At 35.7% G+C, this 17,595-nt stretch overlaps 1 protein-coding gene across 1 annotated transcript; it reads left to right on the forward strand.

The window, feature by feature from the left end:
• Positions 1-4,846: 4,846 nt before the first annotated feature.
• LOC110023547 (mitogen-activated protein kinase kinase 5-like) lies at positions 4,847-6,525 on the forward strand. Its single transcript, XM_020723024.1, has one exon. It carries the CDS (start codon positions 5,156-5,158, stop codon positions 6,179-6,181), a length of 1,026 nt encoding a protein of 341 aa, XP_020578683.1. The 5' UTR covers positions 4,847-5,155; the 3' UTR covers positions 6,182-6,525.
• Positions 6,526-17,595: the final 11,070 nt, after the last annotated feature.

Here is a 17,595-nt window from a genome sequence, read left to right on the forward strand (position 1 = left end):
TCCATCATTACCCATATATATATATATATTGATATAATCTTTGTTATAAGATCCTCAAATATACTCACTATAGTTATTACTGTTGGGTTTGTTTCAAGCTATCTTGTCACTTTGATAACTAACGTAAAATTCCTATTCAACTTAGCATGGAGTTGGAGTTTCTTCTTTGTGCCATTTTTTTTTTTACTTTTAGGAATAAGTTTAGCTGATTATAATCCTAGCTTTATGTATTGTTCTCATTAAATTACTCCACTTATGTCAGTAGGTTGTCATAACAATATTCTCTTCATTAGCGACTTTAGCTTCACTAAACGTCTTCGCTTCACTTGGCTTTTTAACTTGGTCCTTCTCCAATTGGTTGACTTAAAGTCGTGCCTCTATACTCATTTCAAATAATCTCTATTTAAAGGTTCCATCAATTAGCTTCATGAAGTTATTGGTTGGTCAAAGGTGAATCATATATTTTATTGATGAACTTGTTTAACCCACAAACTAAGCAAACCCTAAGAGTGTTCTATTTTTAGCTTGACATCCACTTTTGAAGATCTTTAACTCTCTTCATATCATTAGAATATAACGCTAAAAATATCGTTATAGTTCTTATTGTAGTGATTACTGTCATGGTAGAAACTACCATTGTCATTTTTAACTTCACTACTTATGGCCTTATCAAGACTGAAATTTCTTAAGAGAACCCTCATATTTGGTGGAAAGAAATGAAGATGATTTTTAAAGAAGGAAATCATTTTTAAAGAAGGAAATGAAGATGTCGACTTCATATGTTTGTCATAATCCTATGAGCCATTATTTCTCTAAATCTATTTGACAATCTATTATTTATTTCAAAGCTTAAAAGAGAGATAATATTCCTCATATTGTAATATCATAAAAAAATAAATAAGAAATTGAACAATCAATGAATAATGGTTAAAAGAAAATGAAAACCTTTGCGAAGAAACTCTAAGTTTCATATTTATAGGTGTTGGGCATATCCAAGCCCTTCCATATCTAAATGAATCATATTATACATGTTAAATTAAAATTTTAAATATATTCTTTTATTTTTCTTTATCTTTGTTAAGAGACTTAAGAATCAAGATACTTATATACACCCGTCTTCTTATAAATTCTGTTGATCGAATCACCGTGAATACCTAAATTTAGTTCAATAAATTAATAATTAATGAACAAATTTGATACTCAATAATTAAGCTTTTTTAAGAAAACTAATATAATCACTTATGCATCAAGGTTATCCTACTTTTGCTCAATTGCTCATCTAGAGTACCACAAAATTAACCGGAGATTCTAAGTAGAATAATTTTAAAGACTACTTGCTCTTAGCTTGAAACTTTTAAGTAATTTTGGACCTTAGACAATTGACAATCAGTATCATTTATTATTAGCCAGCTACGTTAAGGCCTGCATGCCATTTCCTTATGTTTTTTTTTGAATAATCTACTTGTATTATCGACATTGTTCTCCACCTATACATAATGGGTCATAAGTTCTGCACTTGCACGAAAAATCTATGACATGCCTTTATACTTTTGGCAAAAATTTATCCCACTACAACAACAATAACAACAACAAAGCCTTAATCCCACTACGTGGGGTTGACTACATGAATCTTTTTTCTCCATTGCGTTCTATTTAGTGTCATATTTTCATTTAATTCTAGTAAATTAAGATCATTTTTAATACAATAAGCCCAAGTCTTCCTAATTCTACCTCTGTCTTTCTTAACACAAGTCAAATCTAAAACATCTACTCTCTTAATCGGATCATTAGATGGTCGACGTTTAATGTGACCAAACCATCTAAGGCGACTTTCTCTAATAAAGTGCTTTTAATGATCTTTATCCCACTAAATTTTTAAAATTCTTTCTCTAATCTCTTAACTTTACTCACATTTTCCTTGCCTAAGATGTTAAATGAACGACTTGTAAATCTTGAATCATAAAAATGAATCTCTGAATCTAACCTTTGAATTCAATTTGCAATTACAATGAGAGCGTAGTACACTTCATGAACAATATTGAATGCAATAAAATCTCTTTTATTAACAAGCATTTAAATATTCAAAATGCACTAGTAATTTTGTGTATTTGCATGCAACACAATGAAATCATTAAAAATTTAGTCTCTTTTATATTTGATAATATTAAAAATTGCAAACGTCATTTAGATGATTATACAAAATCTGAATATTATACATTAAATTAACTATAAAAAAGTTAAAGAAAATTACTACTGTACAAATAATTGATCTCTTACTCTCTTCTCAACTTGGGTTGTATGTGAATGATTTGATTGATGCATCATTAAAAAAAATGTAGTATACAACATGAATTTCAACACTTTTTTTTTTTAAATTAACGTTCGAGGTTGAAATTTATGATTATCAATGGCCCTGATTTTAGCAAATTTATCATCAAACTGACGGTCTTGGCAATATGAACCCAATGATATTAAAGTTGGGTCAACCCGAGTCCAATCAAACCCAGATCAAGTTATTGAAGTATATTTGGAAGATTTTGATCATCAATTGAATAGTTAAAGACACTCTCAATTTGACATAATTATAGTCGAATCGAGCGTCTCAACGTGAAGAATCCAATAATCCCAAAATCACTCAATTTTGAGTCATCATGCCACTAAGTATTGAAGAACTCTTATGATCAAAGAGAATCAGTATGAGTCATCTGAACATGTGGTTGGAAAAGTTATTCATCAAAAGAACAAAATGCCACTATCCTGGGGTGGGGGGGGGTGATGAAGAAAAGGAGGAATTTCATAGTTCGTTATGGACTGAAGACCTAGCGATGACTTCTGACCTCCGTAGTTCCAACCACCGTTCGTCGGCAACCCTCGACCTTAACCACATGCTTCCATCGGAGACCCATGCTTGCAAATGTTGTATTCCAAAAAAGATTGTAACATACAACACCTATATGAAAAACCCGACAATAACTTACGACCTCCATTGATGACCACTGCTTATGACTGTCATAACTAGAATATGACAGTTGTTTCTAACTCTTATATTTTTCTTTATGTCATATAAAGATAAGTGCGTTGTTTGCTGTAAAATGGGGGGGGGTGATGAAGAAAAGGAGGAATTTCATAGTTCGTTATGGACTGAAGACCTAGCGATGACTTCTGACCTCCGTAGTTCCAACCACCGTTCGTCGGCAACCCTCGACCTTAACCACATGCTTCCATCGGAGACCCATGCTTGCAAATGTTGTATACCAAAAAAGATTGTAACATACAACATCTATATGAAAGACCCGACAATGACTTACGACCTCCATTGATGACTACTGTTTATGACTGTCATAGCTAGAATATGACAGTTGTTTCTAACTCTTATATTTTTCTTTATGTCATATAAAGATAAGTGCGTTGTTTGCTGTAAAATTATAAATTTGTTCCCTTGAGTGAAGGGGTTTAGTCGTTAACTACGATTTTTTGTGGTCGTCCACTGCTTATACAACTTTTAACTATGACTTCTATGACCAATTGTTACAATTGTATTCAACAAATATAACATTCATGACAACATTCTATTGTTATAGTTTCCAACTATAGACTATATGGCCAATTACCACTATTATAGATGCAAACTACGTCTTCTATGGCCAATTATTTCTATTACAACCACTAATTACAACCATTATGTTCCCAACTATGGCCTTTTTGGCTGACTGCTACTCTTCCAACCGCCAACTACAATATTTATAACAAATTACTATTGTCACAATTCCCAACTATGACTCATGTCGTCGACTGATGCTCTTGCAATCACCAACTACAACCTTTGTCGCTAATTAACATTATCGCAGTTACCAACTACGACCTTTTTAGCCAACTACTGTTGTTGCAGCCACGGATTATGGGTTTTCTGTCCAAGTACTATTATCACAGTTTTCAACTTCGACATTAGTGTTTGACTGTTGCTATTGCAACAACTTACTACTAACTATGTGACCAACAACTATTGTCATAACCTTGAACTACAACCACAACCTTTTTAGCCAACCTTCACTATTGTAGCCCCCGATAACAACCTTGTGGCTAACTATTATTAGTATAAGTTTCAACTACGATTTATGTGTCCAACTACTTATATTACAACTTTCGATTATAGTCACTTGTGGTGAACTAACATTATTACAATTATCAATTATGGCTACTGTGACCAACTGATGATATTGTCACTTCCGACCATGGACTTTGTGACCAACAACTGCACGTGCAACAACCAATTACGACAATTGTAGCTTACTACTACTTTTAGAGCTTTCAACTACAGCATTTGTGCCCAACTGTCGCTATTGTAGCCACCTAATACAGCCTCCATGATCAGCTGCCTTTGTTGTAGCTAAATTACAACTATCATGGTTTAAATTCTATTGTGCACATGTAATTATTAGCTTTATAATCCCTTATTTTTTAGTTCATGAGAAAAACGAACTTATGTACATACAATTAAATTAATTAATTAGTTTGATTAGGCTACAACCATGATTTTTTTCTTAAATGGGTTCTCCATATAAAAATTATGATGTCCATTTTTACTATTTTTATTTATTTGTATTTGTTGAATTTTTGTGCAGTACTAACACGTTAAAATATCATTTTACCGACATGAATTTTCAACACCCAACAACAATGCTAGACAACAATCATACATAATATGAGAGCAATATTTCTTCAAAATTTAGAATTCAAACTACATAGTTTATATTTTATTGCTAAGCACATAGAAAAATCATATTCATATTCCTCTAAAAAAAAAAACCATTTTAAATCCCTTGTAAAATTCCTGCGAGAGGAGAAGAGCCTACATTGCCTTGACACGAAAATTGACAAGTTTTCTCCATTCTCCTCCCCCCTCCTCTGCAAAAGTTGTCTTCCTCCTATCATATCGCGGACCCCATATTTTTTATTCTTACACCATTAAACTATTCTCCTCTTCCTCCATCATTACCCCCTGCTCGCTTACTTCTCACCTCTTTTTCCCCTTTCCTTTCCCTTCGCAGGAGTCATCATCAACCAGAAACTTCCCGCAGTCCACCGAAGCGTCGGCATCCCGCTGATCGGACCATGCCTTCTTGTTGATTTGCACAACGACTTCCTCTCCCTCTCCATGAAACCTAGCGTTCCGCCGGCGCCGCCCCCGGCCACTCGCCCTCGCCGCCGTCCCGACCTCACCCTCCCCATGCCCCAACGCGACCCTTCTCTCGCCGTTCCCCTCCCCCTTCCCCCTCCTTCCTCCACCTCCATGCCGACTCCTCCTTCCACCATCGGTCAATCCCTTCCCACCCCCACCCCCTCCCACCCCACCCGCGGCATCGGCAGCGAGAGCGGCGGCACCGTCTATATGGTCCGCCACCGAACCACTGGCCGAACCTTCGCCCTCAAAGTCATCTACGGAAACCACGAAGACGCCGTCCGCCGCCAGATCTGCCGCGAGATCGAGATCCTTCGGACGGCTGATAACCCCTTCGTGGTCCGGTGCCACGGCATGTACGATCACGCCGGCGAGATCCAGATCCTTCTCGAGTTCATGGATGGCGGATCGCTCGAAGGCAAAAAGATCTCATCCGAACGCTTTCTAGCCGAGTTCGCCCGCCAGATCCTGACCGGCCTCGCTTACCTCCATCGCCAAAAGATCGTCCACCGCGACATCAAACCCTCGAATCTACTAATCAACGCCGCGCGCCAGGTCAAGATTGCTGACTTTGGGGTGAGCCGGATCCTCGCGCAGACCATGGATCCCTGTAATTCTTCTGTGGGGACGATCGCGTACATGAGTCCCGAGAGGATCAACACCGATCTGAATCATGGGATTTATGATGGTTATGCCGGAGATATATGGAGTTTTGGATTAAGCATATTGGAGTTCTATTTAGGGAGGTTTCCTTTCGGGGAGAATTTAGGGCGGCAGGGCGATTGGGCAAGTCTTATGTGTGCTATCTGCTACTCAAATCCACCGGAGGCTCCACCGACGGCCTCGAAGGAGTTCAGGAGCTTCATATCTTGCTGCCTGCAGAAAGAGCCGGCACGTCGCCTTACAGCTCCCCAACTTCTGCAGCATCCCTTCATCACCCAACTTCAGCCCCCGCCATTACAGTCTTCTTCTTTATGTACTTCCAACTCGTCTCATCCATGAGCACGAGCTTCCCAGTGAATTGAATTGATTGAAAGGATGCTGGGCGTCGATTCAAAGGTGTGTTGACACTCTTCTTTGGCATTTGGTTTTTGCTCTTTGCCACTTTTATCATCATATAATCTGTGGAATTCTACTTCCCAGCTCAGCTCCTATCAAAAAAGGGATTTTTCTATCCCCTCATTCTTAATTTTTTCAATCTAGATCTTGATCTCTCGAATATGGCGATGAGGAGCCGTGTGGTGGTTATAAATGTTATTAAACTTTGGGATGGAAATGGATTAATTGAACTATTGTAAGGAGGAACAGCAAATTCCAAGTTGGGCAATCACTCCCTTTTTCTTTTCCTTTTTTATCTTTTTTCCCGAAATTTGGTTTGATGCTTTTTGATTTGATCACATTCGCAACAATGATGAAGATGAAGGTTTTTTTTTCTTTTGCGATTTTGTTTAATGCTTATCACTATTATGCTAATTTAAATAATGATTAAAATTTTTCTTCACCTAAACTGATAGGAAAATTTTTGTTCTGTCCTTTGAGGGTCATTCTTCTTCGTGAAAGCAGCTCTCTGCAAAAGAAAAGAGCTTGTGCTTTGCTGCAGGATTGTGCAGTAGCTGTATTATGCTGATTTTGTAAAAAAGAGAGTTCGGATGTGAGAGAGTTAATTGCATAAGAGTTGGGTGCTAAGTAGTTCAATTTCCGTTTCTGATTTTATTTGGCAAACAGTTTTCTATTTTTGGAAAAAAAAAAGATTTGGCGGCGTGTTGATGTTGTAATTGGTGATTGTTGTTTTCTGCTGAAATTTTCGATCAGCAAGTTAAAACATAGTTGATATATGGATAAAAAAGAAAATTAAACTTCCATTACTAAGCACTCTTTGAAGGTACATGAAACTGTTTGATGGTAAAGGTTTCTCCTTTAGTACATTTGCATGCAAACCACCCAAGTCCTATGTATTTACATGTCAACACCTAAACTTTACTTTTTATATTCATACCTCTCTTTAATATCACATCAAAAATATCAGTATATCAACTAAAAAGTGAAAGTGAAATACAATACACATTTTCAAGTAAGAGTGCATACATGCAATAATTGAAGTTTAAATGTTAGACACATAAATATCTAGGACTTGGTTGTTATGTATGTAAAAGTTGAAGTTTTTGTTTAGATAAGGTATATTGATACGCCATCAATAAATTTTCAATGTCTAGCATGAATCTCGATGCATAACAAATATCTTTAGGCAAACTTCGATTATGAGTCATTCAAAGTTCTGATTTCAGCAAACTTATAGTCAAATTGACTAGCTAGACCAGACAGACCCAATGATATGAACATTGATCCAATCTGAATCAAATCGAGCACAGATCAAACCACTAAATCACTTTTGGGAGGTTTATTAGCTCATTTGGAATGTCAAATGGATGTCAAATTTGACGAGCTTACAAACAAATTGTGTTTCTTAACAAGACGAATCAAACGAGCTCAAGATTGCTCAACTTTGACATTTTTAAGACCCTCAAATGTTCATCAAACGCCATTAAATCGAGGGAATCTTTCTGGACTGTCTAATCGAAGTGATTCATGTTTATGTTTTAGTTATACCTAGAACTCTATAATTAGAGTCTTGTCACTCTCATAGGAGAGAGCTCGAAGTTTCAAGGAGATGAAGTCCAATGTCACTTTGTCGCCAACAACCAGTTGTCGCTAGCTGTCGACCTCCGTCAACCACCAGTTGTCAACAGTCGCCAACCATCACTTATTGGTTGTTTCCAATCAGCATTGACTGCCACTCACTTCTTACAACAAGTTCATTCGTTCACCGACTTTGTAGTTTGAAAGATTGTGCAACCTTTTCCCACTTGTGAGACAAGGGATCGTACTTGTAATCTCCAGTTTATATTGGATCTCTTCAGCTGGGTCAGATTTCGTGGTTTTTTCCTTTTTTAAGGGTTTTTCACATAAAAACTTCTTGATTCTACTTATTGTTTCTTTCATCTAAGTGTATGTTGAATTCTCGTGCATCATTAAAACAATAATACATTACTCTATCGCCAAGAATCTTCTAGGGTGCATTAGTTCCGTCTGTGAGAAATGAAGCACCTTTTGCCATTTCAATTCTGAGATGCGGATCCCCTACTTCATGTCTCAATGATATACATCATTTAACTGAAGAATGAACTTTTTTTGCACCTTGAAGATCATATCTGGAGCATTGTTCGATGTGTGGGGCAACATTCACTACAATTTTAAAAGGTCGTTCACTTCAACATCCTAGGCATGATTGTAGTGTGTTGTCTTCTCACATCATATTTGAACATAGTTTTTCACAACTTCTAGGTTGGGTGGCAACCTTCACTATAGTCTCAAAACATGTTCATGTTAACATCTCGAGCACAATTGTGGTAGGTCAATCATCCCATATTTCGTTCAGACTACTAGCTTTTGAAAATAGCTTCTAGATTGGGGGCAATCTCAGTCACAATTAACGCCTCTTCACTGTATTAGAGTTCCTCTTCAATTGAATCAGGAAGTTGATCCCTTCAAGTTTTGGTACATTATCATGGGTTGTTTTACAAGCTCGTGTGGAAAACACTTACGGGAGGAACAACAAATTCAAAAGCAGCAACCGACAAATTGTCTGGCAATATTCTTGAGTATGATTGCAACCATATTTTTAAGAAGCATATTGTTCATTGCAACATACGCCTCAGTCTCAAGAAACACATTGCATTTATGACACCACATTCTAGACTTAATTTATTCCAGGGGGAATCGATTCGACCTCTTCTGTCACATGCTACAGTCTTCAAGCAAAAGATTTGACTAACAGTCTCAGATAGGTCAAAAATCCTTAGTGGATTTTCTTCGACATCTTTCATAACAAATTACGATTGTTGAGCAAAAGCTTCAATCAACAATCTAGGATAGTTCAACCGTCATCGATGGATTTCATATGATTTTGTTCATTACGGGTTAATGTCGTTGAGCATTTTCGGCTATATAACTCAGGACATGTCTTACATTCTTAATAGATTCTCCTTTCAATCATACCCCCAGAAGTCTTGCCCCAAGAGGCATGTCTCGATGGGAAGATACAGTACCTCTGCAAGTTGAGCCCAAGATCCAAACTCGATGGGAAGCTATCATACCTCAGAAGACGCAAACACATCAAAGATCTTAGAAGGTTATAATCTTCAGAAGACACGGATACATCAAAGATCTCAAGAGGGTACAAGCCTTTGAAAACACAGATACATCAAATACCTTTGAAGGATACAAACCTCAAGCAGCACATGTACATTAAAGACCTTAAAAGACTACAAGCCTTAGGAGGCACAGGTACATCAAAAAGCTCAGAATGCTACAAGCACTAGAAGACACCGATGCATTTCAAGCTCCTAGAAGGCGTAAGCCTATGAAAGCACGAGCCTTAAAAAATACATGCCTAAGTGAGCACAACCTTAGAAAGCACTGGCCGCAAACAGTACACATTTTTTTTTATATAAATGCATATACTAGCTTTGATTGTAGACTCCCGCATATTTGAAAAGCTAAATAACCTCAGAAGGCATAAGCGTCAGAAGAGGCCTGCACCAATATGCAACTCAAAAGTCGAGTGACAACACCACAGAAGTGGGGCAAAAGAATCCTAGAAGAGGCAACTCTTAACTCAAATAAAAAGACAAAAGCAACATCCACATTTTTATTGCATCGCACCAGAGAAAAAATGTGTAGACAGACACATCATCATTATGTACAAATGTCACATAAAACAATTGAAAGGCTACAAAGTTCAACATATACTTGTACAAGGGCTATAACAGATCAGCTCGTTTTTTAGTGGAGTCGGCATTGCCTCCCCAAAATTCCAATACTTTTGCTGATCTTCAAAGAGTCTCCAGATATCATCACCACACAAGGATGAAAATCTCCACCTCAAAGCATGGCGGGAAAAATCTAGTGTTTCTTCATCTCCATAGGAATGCATAACAGCAATAAACAAGAAGATCCTGAGTCAACTGCTAGGCAGGGAAGTGGTAACTTTCTTCATCTCAGAGATGCGAAAGAAGTTCTTGTTGATCGTCTACTACTTAGGTGGGGGACGACTTTCTTCTGCACTTTCTTCAAGAAAGAAAATCATGTTGATTGCCTCCTATGCAGGACAAAGATCACTTTCTTCTGGGTCGCATTGCAAAAGAATACCCCATTTCTCGTCTTTTACGCATAACGAGAATGACTTTCTTCTGCACTAGAACGCAAAAGAAGAGCTCATTGCTTGTTTGTTGCACAGGACGAGGACGATTTTCTCCAGCACTGGAATGCGAAAGAAGATTTTGTTGCTTGTCTGTTTTGCAAGACGGGACGATTTTCTCCTATAGTGCAATGCATAAGTTATCGTTGCTCGTCTGCTGTGCAAGTCATGAATGACTTTTCTCTACACCTTCAAGAAAGAATATCATGTTGGTTGTCTGCTACACAGAACGAAAACAAATTTCTTCTACACTGCAACATAAAAGAGGATCACGTTGGTCACCCTCTACGCAGGACAATGACTACTTTCTTCTGCACCGCAACACAAAAGATCTCATTCCTCGCCTACTACACAAGACGGGGATGACTCTCATTCACCAGAATATGAAAGAAGATATCGTTGCTCACTATGCAGGACAGGGACGACTTTGACTTGTACTGGAACTCTAAAAATGTCGTTGCTCACCTGCTACAATGGACAAGACGACTTTCTCCTGTAGCACAACACAAAAGAAGATTTTGTTGTTTATCTACTAAGCAGGTCAAGGATGACTTACCTTTGCACTTTCTTCAAGAAAGAAGATTATGTTGGTCGTCTGTTACATAGGACGAGAACGACTTTCTTTTGCACCACAATATGAAAGAGGATCCTGTTAGTCGCCTATAACACAAGATAGAGACGACTTTCTTTTGCGCCGCAACAAGAAATATGATCTCATTGATTGTCAACTACACAAGTCAGGAATGACTTTCTTCTTCTGAGAAATCTCGGATCACTTGTTAGGCATGGGGACTTCACCTCCATCATCATCTATTTTGCCTATTTATAGACTAAAAAATCACTAATACTTATGGCTGAGAATTAATTCAATTCATTAAAATAATAATAATAATAAAATAATAATAATAATAATAAATCGAAATTTACATTAATTTACTTGTCCTTCGGACTCTAGCTTTCATCTCACGGTCTTCGTCTTTCTCATTCTTTAAAAAAAAAAAAAAAGTGGCAAGAATTTTAATAATTAAAAAAAAAATTTGAAAAAACAGTTATTAACATTAAATAAAAAAAAAAAAGCTGAATTTTACGCGAACGTCACTTTTGCCCCCCTAACCCTGCCATTCCCAATGCCCAATGGCCTGAGCGTGGGACCAGCCAGCCCACCAAAATAATTTTTTTTTCGGTTTGTGTATGAAGTGCGAATGCTTGAGCAGAGGAGAGAACTTACAAAGCATGGAGGAGAGAACTAACAAAACTAGCTTGTAGCTTTTAATTTTATGGCCATGTAATAGACTTATATTCTTATAAATGCAGCGGATATATATAGTTTGCACGGTTTTAATAACCTTATAATCAAATTGTGTGTCTCGACAAGACAGTACGAATCCAACGAGTCCAAGATCGCTCAGTTTCGACATCTTTAAAACACTTAAATATTCATCAAAAGTCGTTTGATCGAGAGAACCTTACTTGACCGTCTGATCAAATTGATTCAAGTTTCTGCATTAATTGTATGTGGAACTCTATAAATAGAAGCCCTCCCCTCTCATAAGAGAAGCTTGAAGCTTGAAAGAGAGCGTGAAGCTTAGAGAAGGAGGCACCCATCGCCACCCATCGCCGACCTCTGTAGTCCATCAATTGTCGATCGCTGTCGACCATCACTCCTCGACAGTTTCCAATCAGCATCAATTGTCATTCACTTCTTACAACAAGTTTATCCATGCACCAATTTTGTAGCTCAAAAGATTTTGTAACTCTTTCACTCCTGTGGAATAAAGAATTATACTTGTAATCTTCAGTTTATAGTGGATCTTTTCAGTTGACTCAAATCTCGTGATTTTTTCCCAATTTAAAGGTTTTCCAAATACTTCTGGTGTTTTCACTGTATGTTTCTTTCATCTTGAGTGTGTGTTGAATTCTCATGCAATAATAAGATAATAACACATTACTCTACCGCTGCGAATCTTCTAGCACACATCAATTATCTTACTCAAATTTTATCAAAGAAAAAAAAAACCATCAATATTCTTAAAGGATATCTTTAGTTTAAGCTCAGGGAAATGAAAAATTTATTAACCATGACACTTTAATGTGATTATAAAATTCTGCATTTTTCAATAAAACAAAAATATTGTTCCATAAACTAAGGATAACATGTCTTTCTATGAGGGTATTTAGACAAAGTATGGTGAGACAAGTTTTTTACCGTTGAACCATTAAGTTAAATTATACTTTTGGGCGTGTATATTATGAGAAACAAATGTTTATTTTTTTTTTTTCACCGAATTAACATATTTGCTTTGCCAAGCAAAACCTACTTCCTAGCATGGCACAAGTAATTAAATTGGTTTCCTCAATGGGATTTACAAACATAAAAAGGTTTTATATATAATATATTATTTAATATCAAATTTTTGTTATTTATTCATATAACATTTAATTCTTATATTCTGATATTTATTTTTTCTGAAGTAAAATATATGTTCTTCTATGTGTATATTTATCGTGATTGTAATATTAAAATGTTGATATTTGATTTGTAAATAAGTAGAGTGCGACGCCAGACGCCTGGAAAAAATTTGTGTACGTAAGACATATGCAGAGTTGCGTACGTCTGTAACCTACAAATATATTACAATGAGGTTATTGGGAGATAATAACCGTGTTATACCTCATGTAACCTCCCTGTAACTTACATGTACCTTCTAATAAGTTTCACACTTCTGTTTTCATATATTTGTAAGTTACAACAGGTTACATGGAGGTTACAGGAGGTATAATGCGGTTATAACCCCCCAATACCCTTCTTGTAACATATTTGTAGGTTGCAGACGTACGCAGTACGTCTTACGTAGGCAAATTTTTCCCCAAAAGTAACCAAATATTTTATTTAACGTGAATGCATTAGTTAAATTGCCCAACAGTTGCCGCATATTATGTGTGGTAGAATAAGCTAAACAAATGGGATTATTTGCTTGATGCCATTTATTAAAGAGGATTAATCTTGGAAACTTTGTGGTCTTAATGGGCATCGGATTAATCACAATGCTTTTAATATAATTATTTCTAAGTTGTTAAATAATGTAATTATGTATTAGTTGTCCAACCCTAGCAATTTGGATCACCAAAACTCTTTTTTTTTTAAGTAAAATATAATAAATGTGTGTATCAATTAGTTGGCATGAAATTTAATATAGCTGATGCAGTGAGATTGTTGTATAAAACCAATAAGGAAATTTAAAGAATAAATAGGAATAAATAAATAAATTTAACTTTTAACCTTTTTCTTTAGAATCAAAAAAAAGAAAATTTTGTTCACTCTTAAAGCCAATAATAACTTGGATTGGAGAGGATGGGCTCGAATCTTAAAGCAAATCCTACAGTTTGCTTAAAGTTTTGTAATTGCACTTATATATCCTAAATTGCCTAACCATAGTTAGTGGCAGTATTGCTGCTCCAGATTTGGTAAGCTAGAAAGGCTATTACCAACCCTTGAAAGACATTTAAACTGCCTTTAACTTCAGCAATCTGTCTTATTTTGTTAGCTTGTGTGCGAAATATCTCAATTGTTTTGGCCTATCTTGTTTATTAATAACAGACTGTTTCTGTGATATGACAAACAGTTTTTTTCAGTGTGCTGTTTAAATTTGTGATGTCGCTGAATGTAACATTAATTTCTATGTATTTATATATCAACACGACCATGTCACAATCATAATGATTTTGATGAAATATTAAGAATATGAATGTTATTGGATGTTGGATCCTATGTTGCCCTCAAATCACATGGAAAGAATATAATATAAGACATCAGAGAGAGAAACATAAGGAAATGAACATTAATTTAGAGAAAATGTGTAACTCTTTATTCATGGAACGACTCTTTATTTATAGAGAAATGAGGTAAGATATGTTGAGTTACAATTACACCCTTACTTTAATGGGGTTGTGCATGTTATTACATATATTTTATATATGTGGGTCCGGCGAACCCTCTAAAAGGCATTATTGGTAGGCTAAGCTATATTTATTAATAATACCGGTCAAGTGGGCTTCATGTTGCTAGTCAACGAGACTCTTATCAACAAAAGGGCGGGGAGGTCGACTGAGTTGAGCTGATCAGTTTACCAACTATCGTCGCCGACCCTCAATCTCTGACATGGAACTAATGTTAGCTAGGCGGAGCTAGGCTTTCGGGCGAATGGTAAATCACAATAATTTTATAGAAAACCTCCCTCAAGCGAAGAGGGGTCGAAGGATGGTTGATTCGTCTTCTTGACCCTTGTTGGTGTTCGGGAAGGCTGTTGAATACCTCTGAGGAAAATCTAAGACTTGAGGGTTAGCTTTTCCCCTTAGGTACATAGGTACAATATTAGGGATGTCCTGGAATCCCTTGTACTTGACGACCGATCGAACAATTTAGGTTTAAGCCGCTTGGATGCCTCGATAAAGATTGGTTTTGGTGCTTCTGATCGAATCCATGGGTCCCCGATTCTTCTATTGCTATGCCCTTCTATGACATAACTTGTTATGTACGTGCCATTAGATCTACTCGAGATTCATGCCAGTATTTTTTTCCATATAAATTTTAGGTGTAAGATATGTACATAAATGAAAATCATGTGATATTTCTTCCCCCTCTCTCTCTCTCCTTATATAGAACAAGAAGTATTAATTGTGAAAAAGTACATCTCTATAAAGAAATCCTTCTTCACTTTGTTTGAATTCTTGTAATGATTTTTAGTTGATTAAACAGTTTTGTACTGTTATGGTTGAAAATTACAAGAGGTTAGGAGCAGCACGTCTTCATGGAGAAACTTGGCTGGAATTTGGCACACATCATTCATTGTTTGTTAGAAAGTTGTCCAAAAGTTGGAATTATACGTTCATAAAGAATGAAGCAAAGGAAATATTTTCAACATTTGAAAATAACTTACGACATTCATATTGTGAATGTGTTTAGGACCTATTATATTGCAAACTCGCTCCATTGAATAATTATTTGATTGATAATGAACGATCATGATTGAGAATGACCACATGAGATAATTAATATATGGAATCTTAAAAAAAAAACTTGATATTATCAAGACATCGAAAAAAAAACACTTTTGTGTGAATACATCAAGATAGATAAGAATGTAATTGAGTTAAGTCGACACATGAGTCAGCTTGATCTCGGCCTCATGAGTGGCTTTTGATTTGAACTCCGTTGGGCTAACAAGTGAAGCTTGAGTCAACCTTGACTTGTTAGCTCATGAGCTGGTTTTTTAAAAAAAATTTAATATTAAGTGCACTTAAAATATCTTAAATTTAATAGGTTATGTATATGTTACTAAAAATAGTTAAAATTATATTTCACTTTTTTATTTTAAATGTTTGTTTTTAATAATTTGAGCCAAATTGTACAATTTTTTGTCATTTTATTACAATACTTATTTGAATTAAATTTTATTTTAGTTTTTTTTTTCATAATAAATGAATTAGTTCGTGGCTGATTCAAAGCCTTAGGATTAAGCTGGAATTTTATTGATTAATCAAACTCAAGCTCAAGTCGAGGTGGCTCGTGCTAAGCTGGCTCATTAAACCCATATTTATAGATGGAGGAGATTAATGATGTGGCATGCCTTCAACTCTATCCACCTGAATTATTGCCCTAAAATCATGATTAGAGGTCCCTAAACACATAAAATTTAATTTGAAACCTTAACATCTTAAATATCAATAGTTCAATTTTTTTAGCATAGGATGAAATAGTTTGATATTTTCTATTTGTAATACCAATATATTTCTACTTGTTAGAGTCAAATACCTTAACATCATGATTGTTTCATCTTCTATTTCTATGCTCTTTTTTTTGTCGGGTTCGCCAAATGGACATTTTGCCAATGTTTTGTTTTGTAAATACAAAAATTAAAATTTTATCCAATTTTCTTTTGAAAACATATGCTGACTTTGTAACGTGCACCGACGACAAAGCAAAAGGTTATTTTCTTTGGTAAGAAAATTTCTTGGTCAAGAAGCATGCATGATAAATTTACGATGAAAAGAAGTAAGTACACAATATCACGAGTTTTTCTTGGAATAGATTCAATATTCGCTCTTCTACTTCCTTGAAGAAATGACTCTAGCCCCCTATTTATAAGTTATAGGGATTGTCTCGTAAGTTACATATTTGTTCTTATTTAAATAAAAATGTTACAAGTGATCAATGAACGTTTACACCTTTTAATATTTGTAACTGACTCTGGGATGCTTTGAAATTGACAATCGTCGTTAGCACTATTTTGCATGTATAACTGTTTAGGTCGAGGTATTAATGATTCGTCGATACTAACATTTGGTCGTCTGAAAATCATTCTGTCATCTTTGCTGAAAGTTTGTTGGGCGGCCTTCTTGAGGGAACCCTCCGTAGAGATTTTTTTATCCTTAGAATGAATATAAACCATCTGGCAGAAGCTGTATCACCGTAATCTAACAGGTAGTTATCTTTCAAACAAGAGGTCTTCATAAAAGGCTGAAAAATTTGTTTTAAGAAAAGACCATCGATACTCTCTACAAGAGATACCAAAATTTGGTTGAGGGGGTTGGCTATCCCCTGGATCAGGTGTACAGTATGTTTTTCATTCAGATACACTTTCATTCGGTCCTCCCATGCACCGAGCGAATGGAATAATGCTTGACGCCTATCTTTCTATTCTTCAGATACAGACCTTTAGAATTCTTCTAGTGTGACTCATGGAATTTTCTCGAGATCGATATGATCAGATGAAATATACAATATTCTATATGTTTTGTTTATATCTTTATTCAAAATAAGTCTGAATATTATTTAATATATTTCGAGATAGACATGTATGAAGCATTATTAATTTTTAATATTCTGAAATAGATTTAAAAACAAACGATTTTAATTTACAGATAAAAATCTTTTTATTTTCTGATAACCCTTGCGTTGTCCTTTCCCTCGTCATCCTTTTCGGAATTTAAAACTCCGTCGTCAAGGACTTAACAATTCAATTAAGTATTATTAAGACGTATACGTGCATAATATTTCTATTTTTGACATGAGAAAATATTTATCTTTTAGTTTGTTTGTTTGGTTGGATGTGACTTCATTGACGTGTCATGATATTTTTATTATTATCATGAGCAAAAA

Source organism: Phalaenopsis equestris, unplaced genomic scaffold, assembly GCF_001263595.1.
Source record: "Phalaenopsis equestris unplaced genomic scaffold, ASM126359v1 Scaffold000224, whole genome shotgun sequence".
Lineage (NCBI taxonomy): Eukaryota > Viridiplantae > Streptophyta > Magnoliopsida > Asparagales > Orchidaceae > Phalaenopsis > Phalaenopsis equestris.